This window comes from Anabrus simplex, chromosome 8, assembly GCF_040414725.1.
Source record: "Anabrus simplex isolate iqAnaSimp1 chromosome 8, ASM4041472v1, whole genome shotgun sequence".
NCBI classification, from domain to species: Eukaryota; Metazoa; Arthropoda; class Insecta; order Orthoptera; family Tettigoniidae; genus Anabrus; species Anabrus simplex.
In genome coordinates, this window is record NC_090272.1 from 148474911 (window position 1) to 148495887 (window position 20977).

At 38.7% G+C, this 20977-nt stretch overlaps 1 protein-coding gene across 1 annotated transcript in view; it reads left to right on the plus strand.

Annotated features, from left to right (window-relative positions):
• The window catches only part of sp3 (spermathreecae), a 338003-nt gene that overhangs the window by 222027 nt on the left and 94999 nt on the right, over positions 1–20977 (plus strand). The window contains exons 11-12 of the mRNA XM_068228860.1: positions 12397–12455; positions 17958–18126. Coding sequence (XP_068084961.1) covers positions 12397–12455; positions 17958–18126 — 228 coding nt within the window. The remainder of the gene's footprint in view (positions 1–12396; positions 12456–17957; positions 18127–20977) is intronic.

Consider the following 20977-nt stretch of genomic DNA (forward strand, 5'->3'; position numbering starts at 1 on the left):
AGATGAAGAGTTATTTTGAAAAATTATTGAATGGGGAGTGTGATCAAGAACAAGTTACTGAAGTCAGTAATGAATTCCAGCAGGAACAACCTCCAATTACTTGGAAAGAGACAGAAAATGCCCTGAAGAAAATGAAAAGTGGAAAGTCAGCGGGAGCAGATGAACTAACAGCAGACGTGATTAGGCAGCTGGAATTCCTGGAATACAGTGGCTACATTGAACACTGGGAGTTATATGGAAAGAGAACAAGTTGCCAGATGACTGGGAAAAAGGAAGTAGAAGAAAGTGCACCAATTATAGAGGCATTGCCCTTTTGTCACATTGCCTTAAGATAATGGAGAAGATTATAGAATAGTGACTGAGAGAAATAATGGAAGATCAATTTGAAGAGGAACATTATGGATTGAGAAGAAATAGAGGAACCGCAGACCTAATTTTTTCACTCAGACAACTAATGGAAACATTTTGGGAAAAAGGGAAGGACTTGATAATAGTGTTTTTGGATTTGGAAAAAGCACATGACAGGGTGGAGAGAGGAAAAATATGAGAATGTTTAGAAAAACATAATATCCTAGAAGCACTAATTTAAAAATTTCATATGTTGTATGATGGTTGTGAAAGTAGTGTGCAAGTAGGAGATGGAAGATCTCAATGGTTTAAAACAAGAAGAGGTCCAACAAGGAAGTTCTCTTTCCCAATTGCTCTTGATTTCACTCATGGATACTATCATAAAGGAATTCAAAGAAATAGATAAGGAAGATCTTAATGCATTTGTTTTTGCTGATGATGTTGCCATTTGGGGAGAAACTGAGAGAGATGTTCAGAGGAGACTGTATCTTTGGAACACCAAATTTAAAGAATATAAGTGTGAGCAAGAGCAAAACAGTGGTAAATAAGTTAGCAGGAGTGGTAATGAAAGTTAGCAGGACAAATACACCTTGTAACCTCAACCTCGAGGGGGATAAGAGTGAATGTGCGAGTACCTTTAAATATCTGGGGAGTACAATATCAGATGACGGAACTGCCAAGAACGAAGTGTTGAACAGGGTGAAAAAAAGCTCCAAATTCTTCCATCAAGTACGGAACATAGTATGGGACAAGGGAGTTCCTCAGTGCTAAACAGACCCTGTTTAAGACTTATCTCCTGCCCATCATATCATATAGTCTGGAGAGTTGCATCATACATAAGAGAGAAGTAAGTCAACTGCAAGCTGTTGAAACGAAGTTCCTTAGATCAGCTGTACAGAAAACAAGGAAGGACAGAATTAGGAATGATCAGATATGAAGAGACCTGCAAGTCAACCTGACCATGGATACAGACTTAGTGTTGCAGAGATGAAGTGGCTACGACACGTTAAGCGGATGCAGGTGACTTGAACACCAAGGAAATATTTTGAAAAGATCATTCCAGGATGAAGACCAATTGGACACCCTATAAAAAGGTGGTTAGATCAGATAAGAGAAGACCTAGAGAAGAGAGGAGAAACGTTGCATGCCCTAGAGAGAAAAGAAGCATATCAGGACCGTAATAAATGGAGGCACATCGTTCTTAAACATCCTACCCGGTTCGTTGGAAGGAATTCATGATGATGATAACCACAATAGTTAACCCTTAATTATTCACACATGGTCTTTTACCAAATTTATCCACGCTTGGTATTAAAGACCAGGTGCAAAATAAATGCTTCTTTCTCAAGAAAACTTCACTAAACAGAAAAATCAGGATACTTGATGATGAATACAGTCAACAGTAATGACTAAACATACTTTGACTCTGTGTTTATGTGCGCTCATGCATGCTCTTTTTTCTTTATCCAGCTTACATATTGGGCCGATGACCTTCGATGTTAGGCCCCTTACAACACCAAGCATCATCAAGCCAAGCTTACATATTCCTTTGTCAACATATCCAGTTCACATTGTTGGATCCTATATTCATGTAGGTATCCTATTCCTGCAGCAGACCCCATGGAGTAGGGGTAGCATGCATGCCTCTCACCCAAGGGCCCTGACTTTCAGCCAGGTCAGGGATTTTTACCTGAATCTGAGGGCTGATTTGAGGTCCATCCTACATGATTACAATTAAGGTGCTATCTGACTGTCAGATGGTGACCCTTGTCTTGGAAGCCAAAATAATGGCTGACAATATTTTTTATCATGCTGACCACACATCACCTTGTAATCTGCAGGCCTTCGGGATAAGCAGCAGTCACTTGATAGACATAGCCCATCGAGCCTGTTGGATTATATTTCTCCTATTCTGATTCTTCACTGGCTATTGTATTCTTCTGTCAGAAATGCACACTTAACAGTATGTTGTTGTATCCTCCTTGCTAATGTACTTTTGACAGTTTGTGCATGTAACACTCATCTTCCTGTTTTTCCACTAGGTACAGAAATTGCATCCTCCAGATGCATCTGTGGCACTGATGATTTTTGCTCGTCAGGTAGGCCAGCAAGCAGCTGGACTTACACTTTGTTACCGAGGCAGTCTTTGGACTGTAGCTCTAGAATTGGAACATTAGGCAGTAGGAAGCATACTTATGTCAAGATGTTAGGGAAGGAGTGTAAAAACATAAAGAAACAGAATTATTCTGAGTAATTGCAACAATACCAGCATAAAATTTAGCAGCCTCCACTAGTTGCTCACAGCAGTTGTAACCATGTTGGTGCAGCACTACAATATACACACTCTTTTGCTACAAAAAACATTCTGTAATTGAAAATAACCAGCCCGAGTTACCAACAGTGAGTGCAGGGAAAGGTACACCATATGGTGGTTATCTCTTTTGCCTGCAAACCTCATGAGAAGCAAACTATTACACACGTGATCTAAAAGATAATATGTGATTAATTAAGGATTAACGTATTGTTTCTATGTGGGTACTGACCTCAGATAACTTTATCTTTTGTTTTTTTGTTTGGCACAAGCATGTTTTCAAAAAAGATTTGAAATATCCTCAGATTTCTCTTTCTGTTCCTGTTGATGTATAATGAAACAGAGCTAGTCATTTTGTAGTAGTTGTGGTGCTTATATTTATAGAAGAAACGGAAGTGTAGTCTACCTTTGTATAGATTGTAATTATATTTAATATTCATTCTGTTGGTGCAGTTTGTACAATATGCTAGGGTATTAAACTTTTATCCCACAAGACTCGGAAGGAGAAAGGAAGGTGAAGGAAGGTCTTCGGGTGAAACCCGCATTTGAAGGGTGAACTTTTTTTTCCAGTCATTTATAGTGTGGAAAATGTACAAAATCTCTTCTTGGATCGCAGAAATGTGGATCATGGTGCTTGGGCAGATGATGGTGTGGATATCACATGTGCAGAAGTAGAATATGCCATAAGAACAGCGAAGAATGGGAAGGCTCCAGGCCCTGATGAGATGTATGCTGAGATACTGAAACTCCTTGAGAAAGAAAAATCCCTTTCATTATTAGTTGACCTATTCAATAGTATTCACCGCAGTAGAACCATTCCTCGAGACTGGCTCAAATCAACTTTTGTAATATTGCCTAAAAAAGCAAATTTAAAATTCTGCAATGAATATAGAACAATTAGTTTGATGAGCCACGTTCTGAAAGTATTCCTAAACGTTTTGCATGCGAGAATTTATCATAAATGTGAGGAGAATATCGGAACCTCGCAGTTTGGCTTCAGCCATGGTTTTGGTACTAGACACACATTATTCAGTCTGCAGGTATTAGTCCAACGGTGCCAAGATATCAATGTCGATGTTTTTGCTTGTTTCATCGATTATGAAAAGGCCTTTGATACAGTCCGCCATGATGAACTTATGAACATTCTTCGAGAATTAGGACTTGATGGACAGGACATTTGTATTATTGGTAATCTCTACTGGAACCAGTGTGCTGGCATAAGAGTTGATGGTCGTGTCTCGGAAGAAGTCTTAATTATGAAAGGAGTTCATCAAGGCTGTATTCTTTCCCTCATGCTTTTCAACATGTATTCAGAAAAGATTTTTCGAGATGCTCTTTACGGAAAGACTCAAGGAATTGTGGTTAATGGTTTCATCATAAATAACATCAGGTACGCCGATGACCCTGTGCTACTTGCAACTAGTCTCTAGGATCTACAGGAACTACTTAATGCTGTCACTGAAGCCAGCAGCGCAGTGGGCTTGAAGCTTAATGTAAAGAAGACCAAGTGGATGGTTATAAGTAGGAAAGAAGATGGCATTCGAGATAATCTCACAACAGCGAAGTAACAGATCGCGAGAATGGCAACATTTAAATACCTGGGATGTCACATCAATAATGACCGGGACCTTACTCACGAGATCCGATGCAGAATTGAGCAGGCTAGAACTTCTTTTCAGAGACTTAGAAAACTTTTGACTAGCCGTGACCTTTCCATTTCACTACGGACACGACTACTCCGGTGCTACGCTTTCAGCATTCTGTTATACGGCGTTGAGGCATGGACACTAACTGAGACCCTGTGCAAGAGATTGCAAGCATTTGAAATGTGAACGTACCGAGGGATGCCGAAGATACCTTGGACAGCTAAAATGACCAATATAGATGTTTTGCACTGTATGAACAAAGAACCAGAAATTCTCACTACCATCAAGAGAAGGAAGCTGGAATACTTTGGTCATATGATGCGAAACTCTAAATGCCACCTTCTGCAAGTAATACTCCAAGGGAAAATTAATGGAAAACGTGGTCCGGGGAGAAGTAGGACATCATGGCTCGGCAACTTGAGCCAGAACAGCTATGAACAAACAACAGATCATGCTATTGATTGCCAACGTTCTGCGAGGACATGGCATATGAAGAAGATGATTTATAGTGTTTTTAGATAGGATGGGTGCCAACATCATTTCCCTGTGGCTAGGAGTGGTAGAATACATTCACAGTAACCCCTGTTGTAAGAAGCACCTAAAATATATAATCCTCAGGGGCTCTTGATTTGGGAGTGTAGATTGGCAACCACAGGTTCCGTAGCTGAGTCTGACATTACTTCAACTTGTGTCAAACTCCTTGCTTTAATCTTTCCTATCAGGCCTCCATTGGTCAATTCTTGCTCCCTTCCAACCCCAGCAGTATTAGGTTTACAAGACTTACGTATTCTTCATTTTTAATGCCTTCACTTCCTTTCAACAATAACCTCATTCTTCAAAGGGTTGGATGTCTTCAATTTTTTCATCTAATTAGTATTAAGAGAGGATGCTAGCTTAGTTGTACTTTGTCTTAAAACAATATTAGCCCCCAACAAGTAATGACATCAGTTTTGTAGCATTTAAACATCCCCAAATGCATTGACCTCTGGATTTGAACCTGGTCTCTTGAGAACAGAAGGCCAATTATTAACCAACTTTGCCACTGGTGCTGGCCTTATAATATGTGGAACACTTGTGTTCTTTGATGCTTATTTTCTTAAATGTGTATTTTTTCAGTTCACGTTAGTTTTGAAGTTGTTCCTCAAATTGTATATATATATATATATTTTATAAATACATTTTTAGTGAGTAACCTCAATTCAGCTCTCAAATAGTGGGTCTTATGCTTCATTAACTCAGTGTCTGACATCATATGTGGTTGAATGGTTAGTGCTACTTTTTAATGCCTGAGATTGCTGATTCATTCTGTGTGTAGGTTGTGATAATTTTGAAGAAGAGACATTCTTACTTACCCTGTCATTCATGTTTTAAGGTAAAAGAACCCTCACGAACAAATTGTACTCATTCAACAAAGTTCTCTCATCATTTCATTTGTCAGAATAGAGTCCTCAAATAGTTAAGTTATATGATCTGAATTGAAGTACCAGTACAGAAGTTTATATTGATGTGCTAGTTGTCCAGTGGGTGGCAGTTAAGACTTCCATTTTAGCAACTAAGGTATTATTGGTACATGAATTTACGTGGTCCAGAGAGGGAAAGAAACATGAGGGGTAAATGGCTGGACAAAGCGAGAACGAAAGGTTTAATTTTGACAAAAATGTTTACTTAAATTTATTTTATTTTATTTTATTTTATTTTATTTGAAAAACTTGTCAAAAGAGAACAACAACAACAACAAAGATTTAACAAAAGGAAATTAACAAAAAAGCTTAGAAAATTCACAACCAGGGAGAAAGTACTCCCATTTTCATACAAGACGTAGAGTTGAAACCAGACCAATAGATCTTTTAAAATACAAGTCTTTGACATAAATAGATGAGCTACTAGTCTTTACACAAGAGGTTCCTCAGCAGAGAGAATGTAGAATAATACTTGTTCATAATAGAAAGAAACAGAAGCTTTTGGAACAAGGTATCAACGGTGGAAATCGAACCCTCAACTTCAGGGTTACATTTTAGTTGGGTCTCGAACCTTGAACAATAATATACATTTTACACCTTACAGTGCTCTCAAGGGACTTGAACTCCCATTAGCTTAATGAATGTATGCCTCTAGTTACATTTCACAGAATTCCTTTTTCCTGCTCTTAGAAGCTTAAACAGCTTTCACATTCACTACCCTTATTTCGTAGGGGAGCAACACAAGAAAAGCAGATGGAAAGATCCAGGAAATACAGGAGCTGAGGCCCATACTTTATGGTCAAGAAAAGGAAAACAAAGGTTAATGGAAAGGCCAAAAAGAAAATGAAAATGGAGGCTGAACCCACTCAAGCACTTCTAGAACAAGACTTATTAAAAAACCTAATAGGACTTAATGCCTGATGACACAAGCTACATGCTATATGGTGACTAAGAAAAGAAAAGTTTAAGTCCAAACACAGCATAGAAAAATTTAGAAATTTGAAAAGTTAGTCACCAAATGAATAAGGGAAACAAGGGTACATTACATTATTACATTAAGTCCATAGACTGCCTAGAAAACATACATTTTAAGTTCTAACAGAAAAGAAAAAGCCTGCATTAGAATAGAGGAAACACAGATCGCCCTAACAGTTACATTCTAAGGGGAACGCTGGAATCTTTCCTTTGCCATATGTAGATAAAGTTTACATAGTTAGATGATAGTTCTGCGTTACCTTATGCCACCATCTCGACGCCAGCCCCAGCTTCTGCATCAGCCTCCCGAAGGAGACAACCTCAATTAGTGTAGCACTCACAAAGTCCTGACGAAGATGAGTACTTTAAGGTAGAAACTCATAGCTATATAAAGGGGACTGATTGACTGTTCTAGAACAATGGCGTAATTAAACTGTCTGATTGGTGGAACAATACATCATTAGGCAGTAATCTGATTGGTAGATAAACTCAAAAACTGCTGAAGGAGATCAGGTTATCAAACCCTAAAACGTGAACATTCCTGATCAATTATTCTTCCATACACTAGGTGGCATAGTCCTATATTTTTTAAATATCATTTCAATCTGGGTTAACAGGGGTGACATCTTGTGAATATACGTTAAAATTTGTTGATATGATAGAGTTCAAAGAGTTTCTGTTAGATTTCACTGCTGACATTTGATAAGCAGGAATTCAAACACGATGAGAGGCCATACTACTGCCACAATTATTATTATTATTATTATTATTATTATTATTATTATTATTATTATTATTATTATTATTATTATTACATTGAATGGATATCATAGATAATGATATAATTCTTCAATTTTTCAGTGCTAGAACCAGTTGAATAGCATATCTGCATAATTTATATTTGTGATGTTTACATGTTCTAGACAATCTGTAGATGTGTTTTAATATGCATGAGTGCAACACCTTAGATAACATCACTGAAATAACACATAGCATTAAATACTTTCCTGTTGGTTATCAAACTGTTAACATTTGTTCATTGGAGTCGGTCCGTTTTATGTGTATAATGCACCTTTCCTTGCATGGTGTCCTGTTACTTGCATCATCTGTGGGATAATGATGTTAATATTTTATTAATGTCTTTGCTGTAGATAGTTTGGTGCAAAGGTTTTGTACTGAAATATGTTTGTATTTTTATACTTATTATGTCACCATTAAGATTTGATTTTGTATTTCTTGTGATCTGTATTCCTTTGTACATCTTTATAGACATTTTTTAAAACTACATTCTCTTCTAATGGTCAGTTGATTAATATCAATATAAGTGATGAACTAACAGTGGCCTCTATTAGTTTACTGTGTGTGCTTTCCTAAATCATTATGCTGGAAATGGCTGTGTTCAACTGATGTTCATCTTGATTAAAATTTTGCAGATGTGATCATAAATCCTGATATTTAGATTGATGATTTCACAGCCTGCAATTGTAGACATGATAAGCTTTTGGGCTTTTGTCTTGTCAAGAAAATAAGGAGAAATTATTTAAGTTTTGTCGAGAACTTTGTCTTCAGAAGGAAACCTTGCCTTTTTAGAGAAGTCTTCCCCGTTATCTTAATAGTCCTATATTTTTTAAATATCATTTCAATCTGTTAGCACCACAGTTAACACCTGTCAATCTTTCTGGATTTCTAATACTCCATCTTCATGAAGAATGCAGCACTTTGCTCTTCAGACCACTTTGCACCAGTCATCTTCTCACTCTTTCCAGAAGATCTTATATAACCTGTATTATTATTATTATTATTATTATTATTATTATTATTATTATTATTATTATTATTATTATTATTATTATTATCATATATATATAATTCGCTGGGGCCTTCAAAGACCACGTTAAGTCTTGTTGCATTTGACACTGAACTTGGCCTTCTTTAGAGCCCAAATTTCCCTCATTCTTTGTGAGTGGGCCTGCTTACGCTCCTCTGTCCAAGGGGCACCGTGTCTTCTCTTCGGTTGCTCGTCTCGGTTTAGCCCGTTCGTCAATATTTTCTTGCGGAAGAGATCTCTGTTAAGGGCGTCTTCAGCTGAGATATGTAGCATTTGCAGGTCTTCTTCGGTATTTCTAAACCAGGGAATTGTGGTTTTGGGGTTTGAATCAAAAAAGTGAAAGATTTCTTTAGTTAACTTTCTTTCGTCCATTCTTTTCAGATGACCGTAAAATCGTGCCCGTATTTTTCTGATTAAAATAGAGTAAATTAATATTTTATTTTGGTCCAAAAAATATATTAATTTACTCTATTGTAATCACAGTTCAATATGGATCTATCATTATGAAACTTATTTCTTTTAATTTTTCTGATTGTGTCGGTAATTTTCTCTATTTTGCTGTAGACTTCCTTGTTGGATCTCTTTTGATGGATTCCATTTCTGTACTTTGATCCCAAGATTCCTCTCACAATTTTGCGTTCTCTTTTCTCCAGTTCCTCAAGGAGTCCTATGTTGGCATTTAGAGACAGGGTTTCAGCTGCATATAGAACTACTGGCTTCAGAACTGTTTCATAGTGACATATCTTGGTGTTTTGGGAAAGGCATTTTTTGTTGTAGATTGTGTGGGATGTTTGGTAGGCTATTTCCAGTTTGCGTACTCGCTCCTGAAGTGCTTCTTTGTCCAGTCCATTTTTCATGATGATCTCATCCAGGTATTTGAATTTGTCTACTCGGGTGATGTCCCCGTATTTTGTATGAAGTTTTGGTGGAGCCACTTTGATGTTAGTCATTACTTCTGCTTTCTCAAACGATATCTGCAAACCAGTTTTTTCGGCAATTTCCTTTAAAATTTCCACTTGAGCTCTAGCGGTTTCTATGTCGTTTGAGAGAACAGCAATATCATCGGCAAATGCTAAGCAGTCTGTTGCGATCCCCTTGGATTTGGTTCCTATTCTCAATGGACTGTAGCTGGTTTCCTGTAATCTCACCCACCAGGTTCTGATGATCTTTTCAAGAACACAGTTGAAGAGTATCGGGGATAGCCCATCACCTTGTCGGCCTCCTGTTTTGATGTCAAAGGAATGCGAGAGACATCCGTGGAACTTCACCTTGGATTTTGTATCGGTCAGGGTGGCTCTAATTAATGCCAGCAGTTTCAAATCAACTCCATTAAGATGTTTAGCAGGACTTCCCGGTCAATGGAGTCGCACGCTTTCTTAAAGTCCACAAAGACAGACACATACTGCTTGGACTTTAGTGTACAATATCTGATGATCGTTTTGAGATTTTGGATCTGTTCAGTTGTTCAGCAACCTTTTCTGAACCCTCCTTGGTATTCACCTATTTGATGTTCGACTTGTGCTTCCAAACGCTCCAGGATGGCAAGTGACAGAATTTTGTAAGTCACGGGTAGCAAAGATATTCCTCTGTAGTTGTTGATGTTCTTCATGCTGCCTTCTTTGTGTAATGGATGGATCAAAGCTATTTTCCAATCCTCAGGTAGGGTCTCCTTGTTCCAAATTTCTTCTATTTGCTTTTGCAAGATATCAAGTGATCCCTGGGGCATATTTCCATAGTTCTGCTACTACTGAGTCTTCCCCCCGGCGCTTTGTTATTTTTGAGACGGGCAATGTGGCGCTTGATTTCATCTCTGTCGGGTGGTCTGGAATCTGGGTACCTGAGTAAGGGTTCCTTGGTCTCAATGGCGCTTTGCAGTTTAGAGCAATTAAGTAAATTCTTGAAGTAATCTGCCAGAATGCTGCAATTTTTGTCATTTGACGTCGCCAGTGTGCCGTCCTTTCGCTCAAAGCATAGAGATGGTGGTTTATAGCCAGTGAGTTTGCGTTTGAAGGCTCTGTAGTACTCTCTGCTTTCATCCTTCCTAAAGTTTTGTTCTATCTTTTCAATGAGAGATTTTTCGTATTTACGTTTCTCAGTTCTGAACACCCTAGCTGCTTGGGCACGTTGGGTTTTGTAGGTTTCCCAATCATTTTCTGATTTCGTAGAGTAGTACTGTTTCCGCGCATTGAGTCTTTCTTGGAGGATTGATTCGCAGGTACCATTCCACCAGGCATGCTTTTTGCTTCCCTTGATTTCTGCAACATCTTTGGCGGCCTCAACAAGGAGACTTTTGGTCCTCGACCCTTTGCCGAAGTTGATCATTGTCGAAGCGTGTGATCTGTTTGGTTGTCTTCCTTGTGTTTGCGGGAATTGGTTTGAATTTGATAAGAGACATATAATGATCTGAGGCCACATTGATGCCTTTCTTTACCTTGACATTCATAATCTCAGGGCTGTTTCTCCTGGAGATTGCAACATGATCAATTTGGAACTCTCCGAGAGCTTGGACGGGAGAACGCCAAGTCATTTGCTTTCTGGGTAGATGGCGAAAGTGGGTCGACATGACCTGCAGATTGTGATTTTTGCAAATGGACACCAGTCTTTTGCCGTTGGGATTGGTTCTTTTGTGAGCAGGGTAATTTCCTATAACTTTCTTGTACTTCTGTTCACGACCTAGTTGGGCATTGAAGTCACCCAAAAGAAGCTTGACATGGTGTTTGGGGATTTTGTTTAATTTTTCATCCAGTAGGTCCCAGAAATTATCAACTTCGTCTGGATCAGACTTGTTCTTATCGTTTGTAGGAGCATGTGTGTTAACTAGGGCGTAGGTTTTGTTCACGCATTTAATTGTGAGTGTAGACAATCTGTCATTCACAGGTTTGAAATTTGCAACAGATTTAAGGATCTTGGTTCTAACAGCAAACGCGGTTCCAAGCATCACAGCTCCATTGAGGATTCGTCTTTGCGCTTTGCTCTTGAAAAATCGGTTGCCTTCGGTTTAAAAAATCTCTTCATCTGGGTACCTTGTTTCCTGTAGGGCCATTATGGATATCTGATTTTCGTGAAGAGCTTTGGTGAGGGTTTTCAGCTTGCCAGTTTGTGTAAGTGAATTAATGTTGAAAGTTGCTAGAAAGGTTTTAGATTTTGGCCTGAGTTTTTTACTCTTTGGGGTACACCGAGATGCTCCGACTCGTCTCTTGCATGATGCCGGGTCTCCCCCAGTATCCGAACGAGACTCGTGCGCCGTGGCGTTCACGATGAGGGATTTATCCGAAGATTTACCCCCTGGGGTATGTTTCTTGAAATGTTGTGCCATCATGCTTTTTGACTTGACTTTGCTTTGGACGGGTACCTATCCTTTTACAACTAGGGTTGTTAGCCCTAGAGGTTGCCTCAAGATGTTTTCTGGCTTCTGGTCATTTACCATTCTTCGCCGTAACCCTGGCAAGGGACTAGTTTTTTTTTTTTCACGGTGGTATTTTATTTCCCTACTACCCTCTGACTCTGCTGGCGGCAGAGCCAGCAAGCTTCCCCAATTCCAATGGGACGCGCCCGATGGAGGTAACCGGTAAATCCCCACACGGGTGTAATTATTATTATTATTATTATTATTATTATTATTATTATTATTATTATTATTATTATCATCATCATCATTAATATTGAGGCATCCATTCCAGTCTGAGGTTTAAATGTTTTCAGGTATTAAGCATTCTTAATTTTCAGTTACAGTAGGGATTTGGCGATCAAAATGCATCAGTTTTCAAAAAGTTGGATAATTTATATGAATATTACATTTTTAAATATAAGGCCATTTTAATGTTTCAGGTATTACTTGAGTCGCTTCAAGGATGCTTACCGTCAAGCTACATTTGATATGATGCTTGGTGAGTAACTGTTGTCATGTTCTTTCCATTGCACTTTTTTAACTGTCTTCTGTATAAGAATGGCTCAGTGCTCGAGGTGCCTAAGTGGCACTTCCCTACTTTTGAGATATTCAGTGTCAAAACCAAAATAACTTTGAAAAATATTTCCTGTAGTATAGAACTTCTGTTTTGAAAATAATCTATACCTATACTGTTGGCACCACAATGATGATAGTAGCAAAACAATTTGCTCTATATTCACTCATGTAAAATTTGTAACGCATAGGCATGTTTGGCTCCAAGTATTTAGGATAAGTTGGTCTTTTGGCAGTGAATTTGAGCATGCATTCATAAAATTTTAAAAAGGAGTTGTTTTTCTGGAGATGGACATTTATTGATCTGTTACATTGTAAAAACCACTTTTTAAACCTGTGAAACAGACTACAATCTTTTCCAGCCTCTTTTATAACTTCGAGTCACTATGATCATGTTCATCAGTGCAGGTACATATACGTGTAAAAATGATGATAATCAAGTGGTTTGTAGTACTACAATACAGCACATCCTCCTCTGTAAGCGCAGGATTTCTCTACCCATCTGGATACAACAGCTCCAAATTGTGTTGCAAGTAGATATGTGGGTGCTCCCTCAGTCATTTTGCGACGCCAAGTGTCGTGTGAAACACTTCATGCTGATCAGACTTCACAATCGTTCTTTTAATAAATTAAGTACTGAATTTTCTACCATTCAGTTGTCTGTCCCTCATCAGATACCTTCTTGTTGCTTGTCTCTGGTGAAACACTGCAGGAAAAAAAGGTTCTTTCCATATGTGACACTGAAAAGCGTGGATTTTTTGTTTGTTTTCTTTGTTTTTGGAAGGTGAAATAACATCACACTTCTCAGATGGTACAAAGATACTTGGATAAAAACATTTCTCATTCTCAATTAGACCAAGGTCTTGATCATAGGATGAACAGCTATGTCTGGGAACAAAGAAGTTTTCTGCTATGCTTGCCAGATTGGAGAATGTTGCAGCATATAGTTTAGTGTAAAGCACATTCTAACATTTTCAATTTTTGCCATCACAGCTATGTATTGGGTAACACGTTTTACTCATGGTTGGTATTTGATCTTCTGCCTCATTTCCAATGCCCTAGTGGGATCATCATCCAAACAGGCATTAGGCCAAGTGGCTTGTTATGATCTCGATCCATCTCTTAGCCGCATCTCCAATACAGCGACTGCTTTCCCATTCTATTGACATGGTCCTTCCAGTTCTTCTGGTACTTTTAAAGGCATTTTAATAGGGGTTCTAGCTTCAGTTTCTTCTACATTCCTCTTTCATCTTGCAGTCCAATTGCGTGTATCTTGCTATATATCTTGTGAATCTCATCTTAGCGGCAGTAATTCTTGTTTCAGTTCTCTTCCCAATTGTCCATCATATTTCTGAGCTGTACAAGAGAACTGGTCTGGCTAGTGTTCGGTAAATGTGTGGACTTGTATTTCCCTGCACTGGTACCTGAATTTATAGTACCATGGTTTTGTTAAATTGCACAGTGTTTTTATATATCTGTATTGCTGACAAATAATAGGAAGTAGCTGAGATAGTTGAAGGAGTTAGTTCTTTCTACCGGTTTATTATTTAGTAAAATTAGGCAGGGAACTGGTTCTTTGCCTATGGTTTTCCGTGGTTTCCCATTTTCACACCAGGCAAATGCTGGGATTGTACCTTAATTAAGGCCACGGCCACTTCCTTCCCACTCCTAGCCCCTCCCTGCCCCATCGTCGCCATAAGACCTATCTGTGTCGGTGCGACGTAAAGCAAATAACAAAAAAAAAGGTTCTTTGCCTTTGAAAACAAGTGGTTTTGATATTTCACCTATTTTACTTATAATATTTTGTAGCTATTCTATGAAATGACATATGGCTTTTAGTGCTGGGAGTGTCCGAGGACATGTTCGGCTCACCAGGTGCAGGTTTTTTGATTTTATACTGTACGCGATCTACGCGCCGTGATGAGAATGAAATGATGATGAAGACTAAACATACACCCAGCCCTCATACAAGCGGAATTAACCAACGATAGTTAAAATTCTTGTCCCTGCCAGGAATTGAACCCGGGACCCCTGTGACTCTGGCTAACCATTTAGCCATGGAGTTAGACTGCTATTCTATTAAGATGATGCTCAGAATCTTGCTCTGAACTGACCAAAAATATCTTGTCATCAGTGTATCCCGTTCCAAGAGGTTATTTGTTATGATGCTGCCATGGGGAAGAAGTCTTCAGTCTTTTATGAGAGCATTCATGTAGATTATGAAAAACAAGGGTGATAGGCCACAATCCTGTTATACATCTCTATTGATTGATTTCTGTTCTGATCATGTGTTGTTAACTCTTACTGCAGTTAAATTGTTTGTGTATAATTTGAATATTGCTGGGGTCATCTGCTGTGGAAGTTGTTTGTTTTACAGTATTTCTAAAAGGCTCTATTCACTCTGGTCAGATGCCCTTTTATAGTCAACATATTTTATGTGGGTGTCCATATTGTCCTCCCTTTGAATGGGCATTACAATTTCTGTCAGCCAGCTAACAGGGGGATTTCTGCCTTTTAATATTATTTCTAGGAAGAAGAGAAATCTGTCATTGAAACTATTTCCTGTATATTTGAATAATTAGAAGTTCAACTTGTCTTCTCCTTGTGCTTTGTTTGGTTTCAGTTTGTTGAGGACTGTCTTTGCTCACCTAGCATGATATCATCTGTAGTTTCACTCAGGGATCTTTGAGATATGTTTCCATCTTATGATGTCCAGAGGATTTGGAAAAACTGGATCCATGCCTTATGCAAGATAGGGTATATTCTAACATTGTCTTTTTACTTCATTGCTTTGATGCTTGAGAATTTTGTATGGTTGTGGTCTGAATACATCTGTTTCTGATTGGGGTACAAAATCTTCCCTTGAATTTCTTTGTAATATCCTGACATTTTGTTTAGCTATTGTCCTTTTAGGATAGTAGCCTAGTTTATCCTCTACTTAGTTGATTAGTTTTTCTAATAGGTGCGGTCATAGGCATGTAGTGTTGCACACGTGGACTTGGCTCCGTATTTAGGCCGGATGCCCTTCCTGATGCTAACCTTATGTAGGTGGGTGCATCACTATTGTGTATTTCTCTGGTGTTTGGTAGTGTGGTGTATTGTGTGCATATCTTCTTGTTTTTCTACCGCTTTTCACACACCTGTGGGGTCGCGGGTGCAAACTGTGTTGCACATGTGAATTTGGCCCTGTTTTACAGCCAGATGGCCTTCCTGATGCCAACCCTATAAGAAGGTATGTAATCACTATTGCGTTTTTCTGTGGTGGTTGGTAGTGTTGTGTGTTGTGTGAATATGAAGAGAAAAGTGTTGGGACAAACACAAACACCCAGTCCCCAGGCCAGAGGCTATTAAAATCCTCGACCCAGCCAGGAATCGAACCCAGGACCCTCTGGACCAAAGGCCTCAACGCTGACCATTCAGCCAAAGAGTCGAACATTGTGTGCGTATGAAGGTATTGAAATAAACACAAACTCATTATCGTTTATTAAATAAATATTATTATTTATGGATTAATGCCACATATAGATTAATGGATTAAGGCCTTGTATATTAACAAGTCTTTAACAAAAAGCTGAGCTTTCAGCCATTGGCTTTTAAATTTTTCTACCACATGTTCTTCCTAGTCTGCAGAAGAACATCATCTAACATCTGTGGATGTTGGTCTGTTGGGAGGTTGGGGTACTTTTAAGAATCTAGTGTTCTTTATATATATAAAGGGCCTATGAGCTGATAGTTCACTATTCCACAACACACATTTAAACTCCATGGACACTGATGTTCCAAAACAAGTTGCTTTATGTCGCACCGACACAGATAGGTCTCATGGCGATGATGGGACAGGAAAGGCTAGGAATGGGAAGGAAGCGGCCATCGCCTTAATTAAGGTACTGCCCCAGCATTTGTCTGGTGTGAAAATGGGAAATTATGGAAAACCATCTTCAGGGCTGCCGACAGTGGGGTTCGAACCCACTATCTCCTGAATACTGGATACAGGCCGCACTTAAGTGACTGCAGCTATCGAGCTCAGTGATCCTAAATCTCCAGCTATTTCAGTTTAGTTGTATATGTATTATTATCCACTTCTCGTATAAATTTTACTTTTTCACCTAGCGTTTCTTTTCTTCTTTTGGTTCTCGATTACTGACTGACAGCAAAGTATGGTTTTATTGATAGACCTGTAGTTTTTATTACTCCATATGGCAGATGTCAGTCGGCATCAGTTTAATGTATCTCGTTTAAATAACCTGCTTACAGCTAAAACTGCAGCGTGTCTTATGTCCCGAACACATGTCTTGTAATCTTTCTACTGTAGCTTTATGCTGCATGGTCACTTCTCATGACCTTCACTATACCACCACATCGCGCCACGCCCCTCCAATATCTGCAGCTAAAGACAAGACTGCAACAATTCCACATATCTAACTCACCTGTATTTCGGTAACATTAGGAAATTCATATGTCTATGGGATTATTTGGACTCCATTTCGTGCATATCACCTGCATTCCACCTGCTCGTAATCCATATCTATTAGTTAAAAGCCGCGCAGAAATTTCCTACGATCTTCTCGTTATACTACCGCATCGCATCTCTCCATCAACTGCAGCTGAAGTCGCATCGCCATCAAAGCCGAGTAATGCATCACATTTCTGATGTACCTATCTCTTTCTCAGAGGGAGTGCATACGTCAGCGACATTATTTTAACTTTATTACGTACAAATAAACTGCATTTAATGAAAATTTATCTATAAAACAGAATTATGCAGAACCAAGTTATGTATAAACCAGTCTCAACTGCATTCGTCAATTCTTGAAAAATAATAGTAGTAAATTAAATGTGATTTGATAAAATCTGACAATAAACATTCAAGAATGAAACAAGTCATTCTGTTTTCAATTAAATTATATTTCTTCATGTATAATCTGGTATCAGATATTTTCTTTATCAGGTATTTTCTAATTTAATTCTGCATTCGTTTAGACAGACTGAAAAACTTCTCGGTTATACATCGTCATCATCATCATCATCGCCTTCTTCTAAAGATTGAGCCTTGTTGTTGCAACTGTGGTTCTCTGTTACCATGTAGCACTTTCAACTCCTTTTATAATCTGCAACTCATTGGCTCTCTCAGCTTCTATTTGTATGAGAACTTTCCCTTCCTCCAGTACTGGTCTGTCTCTGTACACTTAATTCACCTATGCCATTGATCAACAGTTGTACAATGTTCTGGAGTAGCAGTTCCCATATAATTTTGATCCACAAGTACACTGCATCTCTTTCAGGACTTTAATCCTTTGTTTATTCAGTTATAACTGTCTGAAATGAATCTTCTAGAATATAAAGTATTATCACTATAAGAATTAAAACAAACTTGTCATTCTATATAGCATTAACCAGCTAGAGTTTTTTTTTGTATTATTGTTTTCAGGTAATCCTGTCTCTGAGGATGTATTTAGTCAAGAGAAGACAGCTGATGAAGAGGATGCTGCTGCAACTGCTGAACATGTTAAACTTGTCATTGAAGACTGCAAGAAGATGTTGATAAGTGATACAGAAATGATTCTTGGTGCTTGGGGACTCATAGATGCTGATCCAGTGTAAGGATTGCTGCATGAAATGCCTGTTGCATAGTTAGAAAATGATCTTTCTTTACACAGTTAACCTCTTTTATTTTTCATCATCATCTTTATCCAAAGAGCTTCTCGTTTCGGGCACTGGATCATTGACCTCCATCCACTTCTCACACCTTCCTGGAGACACTAGAGATCCATCGCTTGTGGGGTATTCCCTAGTTGTTTGTCCTGGTCCACTGTGATGCTTCATTTAGGCAAGTATTATGGGGACTCGCTGCACCTAACTTCCAGGTGTCAATGAGGCTGTACCGAACCTGGAGAACAGACACTGCCTGCTGAATTTCAGTGGCATTTCTTTCACTGGTAGACCAGCACCAAAAAAAAAAAGGAGCTCTGCCCAATGCTATTAGTCCCTTCAGAGATTTGGGTTATTTACCGCCACCTAACACTTAACATTGAGTCTCTGGTTGTTCGATCGACTCCATCTTCTAACAGGTAACCCTGGCCAGATTGTAGTTAATTCTGTCCTTATTCAGCTTAAATGAGACTTTGATAAAGTTGACATTGTTTAGTCATATGGTTGGATTTAGATATCCTTCTATTTATTGTTTGGTGTGGAAAAAGTTGTTGTTGTTGTTTTTTGATTCATCAGTCCATAGACTGGTTTGATGCAGCCCTCCATGCCACCCTATCCTGTGCTAACCTTTTCATTTCTATGTAACTGCTGCACCCTACATCTGCTCTAATCTGCTTGTCATATTCTTGTTATGTTTATTGATGATGAACATTACAGGCTTTCTGCCCAAATATATGTTTCCGTTACAAAACAAAATAAAAAATAAACTAGATTACTATGTGATCACTCTCACGGGCGGAAAGCCGGGCCACATGTAAGTGCCACCCCTATAACTACTTTAACTCTAAATATCCAAACTTAATTTTGTGACCCCTCACACAGGCGGAAACCAGACCACGTGTGAGATGCCACCCTTGAAACTACTGACCGGCCGTGCCGTCTCCCCTCCTGGTGAGGAAAAAAAGGAACCCTCCCCCTGGAACGACACGGCCAGCCCCTCATTACAGTAACATTACCCATTTATCTCTCTCTTATACATCAACCTTAACTCTTACACACACTTATTTACTCAAGACCTGCCCTTCTATCCTCAATCCTCTTAGAATCAACATTTCGTCCTCAGCAGAGCAATGCCTTCCATACCCACTGACTTACCATTTCGTCAACCGCAGCGCATGTGCGCTCATTCTTCTTACCTATCGTCTTGATCACCTACTGACTTTGCATTTCATAATATTATGTATGCACTGATCTTCTTCCATATAAATTCCAGTTTACTTGTGAGTCAACAGTTCAGTCATATCTCTCATTTTCTCACGTTCCAAGTTTAAGTATTAGTTCTACTTTCCTTTTACCACATGTTAAACATGAAAACATCATTATCTAACTTACCACTACTATTTCAATTATATATTCATGTCCTGCGATAACAATATTAACATGCCCTATCTTTATCACTTAAACCTTCCAACTTTTCAATATCTTACCACTGCCCAAACCTTAATTAGACTTCACAAACCTTTCACATTTACAATGTATCTCCATGTTTTGCAGTCAGATATAATCAAACCTTCTAAGCTTGTTGTCCTTATCTTAACAATCCTTCACTCACACTTCACACACATTTGTAACCGTAACTTAACTTACTTAACCGTCCTTAACAAACCTACTTCCTACATCTAAATTTTTTTTATCATTCTTACACACTCCTCTAATTCATTCTCATTTTACACCGTTAACTCTTTTAACTTTATTCCACATCCACTTTCAAGTCTTATACATTCATGGCTACCCAATAAAACCTCATTTAACTTATTTTAAACCCATTTAACATAGTGAACTTTCCTCTTTTAACTTTATTTCATAAACTCTCCTTACCACACATAAATACCCATGTAATTCCCCCCCCCCCAATTCTACCATTCTTTGATAACTCACCCTACGATTTTTTGCTCATCCCCTTTCTCCAATAATTCCCGTTTGTTAGCACTCAAAAGTTTCAGTATTTTTACAATTACCTATTAAGTGTAAATCATGATTCCCCACATAATATACATAGTGAGTTTTCTTTACCCTTTGTCTACCCCTTATTCTTGTATAGCCCCATCAGCCATCATAGTAATCCTCCTGCCGGGCTGAGTGGCTCAGACGGTTAAGGTGCTGGCCTTCTAACTCCAACTTGGCAGGTTCGATCCTGGCTCAGTCCGGTGGTATTTGAAGGTGCTCAAATACGACAGCCCCGTGTCGGTAGATTTAATGGCACATAAAAGAACTCCTGCGGGACTAAATTTCGGCACCTCGGCGTCTCTGAAGACCTTAAAAAGTAGTTAGTGGGACGTAAAGCAAATAACATTATTATTATTAGTAATCCTCCTCTGTTCAATCTTTCTACATTTCTAATATTTAACACTGTCACTTCCATTACTTTATTAAAAACACTAAGCGATCCTCTGTTCCTGCACTCTTCTATCAGTTTCTGTCTTTGAATACCTCTAATCCTCCTTAAAAGCACCCTCTGTCCCTTAACTTCCTTCTTCTTCCAGACCTCTTCCCACATGTACCCCATTCCCACCCTCTCCACGCATAGTTCAATTTTTTCTAGCCAGCACCCGTTGTACATGCTTTTGTTTTGTTGTTTGTATGCAGCCTGTAACACCCTCCCTCCTTCTCCTCTTTTCAAACCCACCCAATATTTGACTATTCTTTTCACACACTCAACCTCTATTTCTTCCCCGCACATTAATTCCACCCCAGCATTTGCTGTGCACTGAGGGAGCCCCATCACTGCCTTATCAAATT